This window comes from Larimichthys crocea, chromosome X (assembly GCF_000972845.2).
Source record: "Larimichthys crocea isolate SSNF chromosome X, L_crocea_2.0, whole genome shotgun sequence".
NCBI lineage: Eukaryota > Metazoa > Chordata > Actinopteri > Sciaenidae > Larimichthys > Larimichthys crocea.
In genome coordinates, this window is record NC_040020.1 from 22,550,411 (window position 1) to 22,559,139 (window position 8,729).

The window sequence follows — 8,729 nt, forward strand, 5'->3', positions numbered from 1 at the left end:
AGTAGAAGTCCTGTGATGGATAGAATTTCCACATAAATAGTATGTTTTGTCCAGATGTTTTTTTAACGTTTTAAAGGGAGAAGGAAGTGCTGTCTGGGACTCACCTGGGGATGAAACACCTGGGCACAGATGTCTAATCTTAAAAGACCTACAACAATGATGCCTTTTTTCATCACTGATAATTAATAACTTACCAATAAATAAATAACCAAATCTAGTTGTATATTTCCCTTTATTGCTTAGTTATCTTATGAAAACTACCTTTGGGTTCTTATCAAATGTCAGTAAAAATTACTGGTAAAGTGCTTTTTATTTGATCTAAGAGATGCAAGGGGGTGGATCATTATTTAAAAGTGAAAACTGCATTTTTTTTTTAGCAAAGTTAACGTCAGTGTAATGAATGCCAATGAACATCAGTGGTACAGATTTGTCAGTACAGTATTCATATTCTGGCCATGCTAAGATTTAGTGGTTCCAGAGTGGTGGAGTAATGTTTACAACACCACCTTCAGGTGAATTCTTGGCTCCTTATTAAGGTCAAGTTTGACTGGTGCGAAGTTTGTCAGCCATGCAGCCATGCAACTATGTGTAGAAGAGCAGATTTCATTTGTGCAAGTGAAAAATGTTTGGTGTTGTAGCAGTGTTGTTTGCTCATGCAATATATATTTGTAATGATAGAGCTATTGGAGGCTTAGTGGACTTAAAGAGATAAAGTGCAGTTCATGTATCCCAACTACACACAATTACTACTACAAACAACAATACAAATGTGTCAGTACAGTACAGTACATCCATCGGTGGTTCCAGAGTGGTGAAGCAAGGCTTACAACGCCACCATCTGGACAGTCAAGGAAACTTCTCCATCCACCTTATGGCCTACAGATGGCTGCTTGCACCCTGACTTCTCTATTATTACAATATTTCCTGGAGAAGAATATTTAAAAATGTAGTAATCATTTTAACAAAGACACTGATAAAATAAATGAATTTAATGTACCCATTATACACTGAGGGGTGACTGGTTTAAGACTTGCTGCTTGAGTGTACATCATTATTCACTGCAAACAGTATTTCTCTGGAAGTTCAGTACTTTCATCAGTTTCCCAAAAACTTCCTCGACTGTGGCTCATGCTTCATTCCAGGAAACCAAAATATGCTTCAGGCAGGACTCAAGTTTCACTTTCACTTTCAGGTGGAGCTGCAGTTCAACAGTGCACTGTCTAAGAGTGAGTAAAACAAATTACAGTGGGTAGATTAAAATAGTTTGGGAATAAACACAGAAATGAAGTGGTGAATTTAGATGAATAAAAGTAACCTACTCTAAACATAAAGATACCCCCACCCAATAAATAAACAGTTGTAATACTTTATCATTTCTAAACTTTGATAGCTCATGTGTTAAGAATAGTTAAAAAATGATACACAACAAATAGAAGGCTTCAAATAGGCCTATGATAGGTGATCGTATTGGCTGATACTGCTTCCAGTGATCAGTAATTGGCCTTATAAATCGTAATCCTATAAATGAAGCACCCTTAATAATAACCACCAAGTATTTAGCCAAGCTGTAGTATAAATAGTATTTTATATTTGAACATGTATAAGGAAAATTTGGGGGAATTTTTAGCCGTGTCATAACCATTCATACCTTTACAAACTAATGTGTTTTTTACTAGAGCACAAGTTTGGACATTTTTCCTTTAAATGTCCAAACTGTTCTTTGAGGTCGACCCGGCAACAAAATCCTGTGCAAAACACTGTCATGCAGACCTATATGAGCAGACAACTAGAGAAAAAACATTTGTTACACTTTAAGTTGTGTAGCCGGATTGATACTGGATTACTGAGGCCAATACTTGACTGTTAAAAATAAAATACAAATTTAAAAACATAAAAACGTAACATAAATAATCTTTACATGGATCCTTTAGATTTTTATTTTTATTTTTTTTTAATAAATTGTGACCAAAAACATACTCTGTGGTGGCTTTTGCAGTTGAACAAGCATCGTGTCAGAAGTATCAACTACATAGCATAGTGTGTTTCTAAACTACCTTAAATATAGTTTTGGGATTTCCATGCTGTAATTTATTGTTAACAGCTTACATGTACACTGATACTGCTATATCTGCAAAGTCAGCTAATATCAGCTTAAATGGCCCATTTATCAGTGTACATCTAATTACAAGTGGAATATGTGAGGAATTTCTGAGGGCTACAATGTCTCCCACTTGGCAGAATAAATCAAGCAATGTTGATGTTGCAATGTTACTACATTAAATGGTGCCTTGTAAATTATATGTGCATGGTTAACTGTTCAGTTGACCTAAATAGCTCCGTAGAGAGCTACATTCATGTTGCTTTAGTCATTGGCAAGGATGTTATTAAAAAGGGACAATGAAATTAAAGTTTGATGTGTTTGATGGATGAACTTTAGGGGGAAAGTGTCACAGAAAACTACATTTTGTTACAAATACAAACAAGAAATGGTGAAGATATTATTGGTTATCATTTGAAGAATTTGTAAAGTTATTGAGTTAAAGTTCCAGTGGGTCAGATTTATGGGACACTACTTATAGAAAATGGCAGAGATTAAATATAATAATAATAATATATAATATTTGTAACTATGTTTACATTAGTGTACTGTATAATCACCGTTAAATAACAATCATTATGTTTTTGTTACCTTAGACTGAGCCTTTTTGCATTCCTCCTGGACTCCACTATGTACAAGCAATACGTTTCTACAGTAGCCCAGAATGGACAAACTAAACACTGGCTCTAGAAGGCACTTTTAGTTTGTTTTCACTAATCATTTTAAGCCATCAATTTTATATATTACACTTCTTCTGTTGGGGGAGGTTTTGATTTTTAATGAAAGCAACCAGATTTATGGACAAATAGTTTGTGATTTCAGGTCATTGTGACCACTCCGCACACTATCAGAGGAGGCCACATTCCATAGTGATTAATATCTGTATTTAGTTCTCATTTGAGTGTTTCTGGTTTGAAGGGGAGCACACTGCTTCTTTCTCTCCATTCATCAAAACTTGTATTGTCGTTGCCAAAAGATAATTCATTTTGTTAAATTGCCACGTTTACACAATTTTAGGAACATGCCGACCCAAGATAAAGTGCAGCTGATAAAGCATGTATTATTTTTAGAATGGAATGTGCACCATTGGTTCACGTATCATGGACTTTATAAAACTCATAAAATAAAATCAGTGTCATAAAATGACGGCACATGTACTGTGTCGCCCCTGAGCCTTCAAACACTAGCATGTGCATGCACAAGCAGGATATTTGATGTTAGGTCGCCAAATAAGGTCAAAGTTGCTTTAAATTCTTTTTATTGTTGCATTCATTTAGTTCAAAAACAAGGACACCGCAGCCAGCTGAAAACTATTACAATTACTGCAGTGTTCATCAAAAACAAGACATAAATCACGTTACCTAATACCATGTCAAGTAATTTCAGCTGAATCATGAGTAAATTAGGATTTATAACATTCAAAAAAGAAGCAGATTAAGGCTTTTCAGATTAAACATTTAGTATAACCACAGTAAGTGCTTTGTTGAAGCTGCATTGATTTTGAAACAACTTGGCATGCATTTGTTACACGTTGCTTACTGTAAAGCTAGATGGCAGCACAACACTTTTATCAGCTCATCAGTCCTTCTGCTTTATTGCAAGAAGAGGCTCTCCATCATTTTCCATAGCTTCCAACATCAGGCCAAAAACTGGATGACTATGTGGAAGTTGCCGTGCGTGACTTTGACCATCCAAACAAATGTAAAACATCTCTAATATGATTCATTTCCAGTAAGGTATAATCACCAGAATAATGTCTAGACAACTGGTATAACACATTTGATATGAGACTTGATTCACATGAATAATACAGGACGAGATCATTACTCACACAGTTAAGATACATACTTCATTGAAGTTAAAATCCAAAAAGAGACATGTTTAATATGTATTATTCCTGTATAAAAATATAGTTGTATGCTTAAATATAAGGTCACTTTATATATCCTTTATATACAAGCTGATAAGACATATAATACATATTTAGATTTTGTATAGGCCTAGTACATGGTGTATAAATTGCACTTCACAAGTAATTCACTACATTCAGTTCACTTGTGAAATGATCCTGCTTGTCGCAGTTTTGGGTCCAGCAATGTCAGTTTCCGGAGAAAAAGTCCTCGCCACAGCCTCAGCTCCTCCTCACTCCAGGGTATGTCAGAGAAGTCCTTTCAGGGATTGTCTTGTATCTCAGCTGCCAAGCACACTTTGGAAGCTGAAGAAGAGACAGACATTCTTGTCAAGTCGCACAAGTCTGACTTGAATTCATCCATAAATCACATACTTGTTCAGACACACTGAAACTTGCACCTAAGCATGCACCAACTGTATCTATTATTGGAGTCTCGCTTTCATCCGGAGTGATATGAGTAAATCTTCCTCTGAAGGACTGTACAGATGTAGCAGACGTTCTTTCTGCATATCTAGTTGTAAATTTGCAGATTAAAACCTCTGAGGGGACTTATCTTCATCTGCTATGAGCAAATAACCCCAACAAGGATTCTCCTTTGCCTTTCCATCCTAGGCCACTGTGCGTGTGCTTTTGTGTCTGCAGAGTCGCTGACCAGCTTCAGTGCTCCGTCTTCCTGTCTGGAGGGCAAGTTGCATGACATCCTGGACTGAGCGGCGTTTGCGTCCATAGCCTTTGGGGCTAATCTTGATTTCAGGGGCAGTTGGCTTTTCTACCTCGCTGTTCACCTGGTGCAGTCGGTGAACCAGGTCGTGGTATATACATGTGACTAGGGCGCAGCCAGATGATTTGGATGATGTTGACCTCCTGGATCTGACATTCAGCCCAAAGCTGAAAAAGGAACAACAATATTTATGCTCTATTTTCAGATGGCTTTTGGGGTTGTTAAATATGTCCTTTGAACATAAAACATTTTGACATGGTTTAAATCCAAATTGTCATCAAGATTTATGAATTCATGTGAATTTCTCAGTGCAATAGATGAATCAGGAATTATACTACTGTATTATCAGAGAACATCTGTGACAAATTCTTCATGCTTTGTGGGGTGTCCTGGTTTGATTCCAGTCTGTGACCTTTGTTGCATTTTAATACCCTTTTCTCTCTCCTTGTGTTTCTTATCTATCTCTACACTGTCAGCCAACAAATGCAATGGCAATGGTCTCAAAATACAGCTTTACTTGTTACCTTGATGGAGGTGAGTCAGTTATTGAACTCCCGTCCTGCTGTGGTCCAACATGGATGTCAGAGCATTGCTCACTGCTGGTCCCTAAGCTGTTGTCCAGGTCTCTCTTCATCCGGCTCTGCAGCCATACTTTAAACCTGCCACAAAGAGCAGAAAAAAAGGTTGTGATAGCAGAAACTCACTGATTCAGATAAATGTAGGGTACACACATAAAGTGACGATATGACAGAGAATGACACAAAATATGAGATGGCTTCATTTGATGTTAATATGGCTCAAGAAGTTTTGAGACTTTTCTCGGAACGATTGGCATTATCTTGAAGAAAGGCCGATCTTCAATTGTTCCAGAAAATATCATTTGATTTTTGACTTTTATTGCATATATATATATATATGTGTGTGTGTGTGTGTGTGTGTGTGTGTGTGTGTGTGTGTGTGTGTGTGTGTGTGTGTGTGTGTGTGTGTGTGTATGTGTGTGTGTGTCAGCTTATCAAAGATATATCTGTGTCTCTATACATGTTCAGGGTAGTTCAGAAACAAGATCTCTTACAAATTTTTCTATCACTGACAGATTTATTTTTCAGTTGTAAACTGTGGCATTGGCCGATTTATATATCAGAGTTTTAACACTTTCAAATATCTCTTGGTATCTGCCTCAAAAATCCAGTATCTGTAGACCTACAGTAAAAATCAAATTGTCTGAGTTTACTTTTTTACATTTTCTCCACTTGTTCTCATTTACCAACAGACCTAATCTGATCTAAACACCTTTTGTATTATTGAGGGCGAGCACCTGCATTGAATCCTAAAGGACAGAAGGATGAGGCTTGTTCTTTAAAATGAACACAATGTTCTCACAGTGCACTCACTCTCTCAGCCAGCTCACCTTTTTTTCAGACTAGTGTTGAGCTCCCCTGTGGCACCTTTTACCAGTGGCAGGACAGTGGTGAAAACACAGCAGCAGATGACAGTGTGCAGGGTTAATCTCATTTTGGGTGGGAGCTGTCAGACGTAAAAATAAAGGAATTATATTTAGGAGGTTAGCTCTGAATTGCTGACAACAACTAATGATTGATTTAGTTTAAGGCAACATTGAATACACAATTGAAACATTTATATCTGCAGAATAGGGTGGTTATAAATCAGTTTCTTGGTTTGTCAATTACAAATCAGCAGTAATGAATTTGTAAGGCAGGTTGTTGAAGAGTCATACACCCCAAATAACTGAATAAAAATTGACAACTCCTATCCCAACCTTTACAGGACAGTTCACTTCAATCATCAGTTAAATTTGCATGATTAAATACTTGAAGAATACTTCAGCAGTCTTTAAAAAAAAATTGTAAAAAATAAAAAAAATAATTAAAATTGTGGAAAAAGTCACTTACCTTTGGCTCTAGCTTATAATGTGATGTAGAGAATTTATGATGCACATCCAAGTGTGTTGTGTACTGTTGGGAAGAGTAAAGTGTTGTTTCTAAGGCTGTAAAGAGTTTACCATCAGTTGAAGTCTGAAGTTTACACTGCTAACATGAGAGGCTTTATAGAGGGAGGGAGGGAGCTGTACCTGAATGCCAGACCCAGTGGGAGGGACTGTGGGACAGTTCATGTCAACTCCGTCCACCCCACATGTAGACAGTCAGACCAGAAACATGCAGATAGTGATTAAGATCAAGTCCACAAACCCCAAAATAACGTGACTGATGTTTATTAGTTTCTGCAAATCTCAATTCTGATTTAATACACTCCTTTGCCTTGGGGAAGTGTTGAAAGAATTGGTTTTTGTGAATTTTATGGTTTTGTAAATTGCCCCAAAACATTTTTCCCTCGCTTAAAGGTTTATTTGGTTGTGCAAATGGGAGGCTTATGTGCACGAAATCTATTTACATATTTTTTGTCTTTTCATTTTGTTTCTCTTGAAAGTGGTTGTTTAAGGAAGTTATATGGGTGCGTTCATTGGCCATGCGTGCTTTAAAGCAGTTTAGTTAGGTGCAAATGTTGTTGATAGCTACATTAATTCTAAAGGACGTGTTTTTGGATGCCTGTGTTGCAGTCTGAGTTAGCCATCTGTGATTTTACGCTTCAAAAGGCAAAGTATATCTAAATTAGGACTGTGTTGTTACGGCAACTGCATGCACTGAAAATTTAAGGAACAGGTGCTTTATACTGAACTTGTGAACCTCTAGATGACCAGTTTAATCATTCTGAGTGCTACTTACACGCACCGGTAGTTACTTCCAAGCATTCAACAAAGGCATTGTGTTCTACACGTGTGAAGATAAACATACAGGGTCTTCCTCGTTGGCTACAGAGAATTTTGTTGACCAGTGGTACCAAACGCAAAAAACACAGCTCATACTTTGTTTGGTTTGGTTTGCTAACAATGTTGTCGAGCAAGTAATGAGAAGAGAAAGAGTTTGTAGAGGCTGCCTACAGCAGGGAGGACATCGTCACTTGGGTTCATTTCAAAACTTGCCGTATTAGGAAGCCATAGCACCTCAGCTCTGATGGGCTGTACAACAGGGAAATGTTACGCTACTCAAACGTTGTTGTAATGTAACACTCTTTGCTGAATTTTACCAGTAAAGTGTCTGTCTAACTGTTCCTAACATTTTCTGCTAGAGTGAACAAAGAAAAGAAGTGGGACACGGTTGTTCAGTCAGCCATTTTTTTTTGTTTAAAAAAAAGTTTTAATATACCCAGAAGAAAAAAATGTAATTAGTAGTACTTAAGATAGTCTTTCTGCAGTCCGACTATTTAGATCTAAGCCACAGCGAAAATTTAGATTTGTGAAACCAAACCAGGACCTGTAGCTGAACTGAGTTCAGATTAAGGCTACAATGCAGTGTCAGAAAATAGTGAGAAATGCCGACCACAAAATTGCTAACCAACAGTCCCAAGCCCAAAGATATTTAATTTGCAATTATATAAAACATAGAAAAGCCGCACATCCTACATCCGAGAAACTAAAACCAATAGATGTCTGGCATTTGATTCATAAATGGCTTAAATTATAATCTATTTGGAGATGAATTACTCAGAAAAGTTTATTTTCATTCCAGCCCAAAAGTTCACTATCAGCTGCCATAGCGGTAATGAGCGATCTAAAATATCAAAATTTTTAGTGGTGATCCCCAGTTTGCAGCAGTAGATAGATGGGCTTTACTTGATAGGGTTTCCTCTATACACTCTCTTCTGCTCTCCCTCTCTATTTTCTTTTCTTCTTTGTGTGACATTGTGCCAGCACTGGGAATGGCCACAGAAAAATACCTCTTACTGGCTGGCTGGTATTCAAACTGTATATTGGGGAATCTTGTATGTAGTTTCAGCAAGAGCTGTCTCCATGACAACTGAGCAAACTCCATTTACTGAGAAAGCCTGGTGGATGTGTGAAGCTGAGAATTTTCAGCATGCATGTAAAATACTGATGCTTTAACATCTGTTTATAATTAAATCTAGTGATAGATCACCATGTC

General features: G+C 37.2%; 1 protein-coding gene across 1 annotated transcript; it reads right to left on the minus strand.

The window, feature by feature from the left end:
- Positions 1-3,339: 3,339 nt before the first annotated feature.
- Positions 3,340-6,756, minus strand: LOC104925107 (ADM). Its single transcript, XM_010738652.2, has 5 exons — positions 6,642-6,756; positions 6,140-6,255; positions 5,256-5,390; positions 4,663-4,898; positions 3,340-4,313 (listed from the first exon to the last, which is right to left on the minus strand). The coding sequence occupies exons 2-5, from the start codon at positions 6,241-6,243 to the stop codon at positions 4,270-4,272; spliced, it is 519 nt and encodes a 172-aa protein (XP_010736954.1). The 5' UTR covers positions 6,244-6,255; positions 6,642-6,756; the 3' UTR covers positions 3,340-4,269.
- Positions 6,757-8,729: the final 1,973 nt, after the last annotated feature.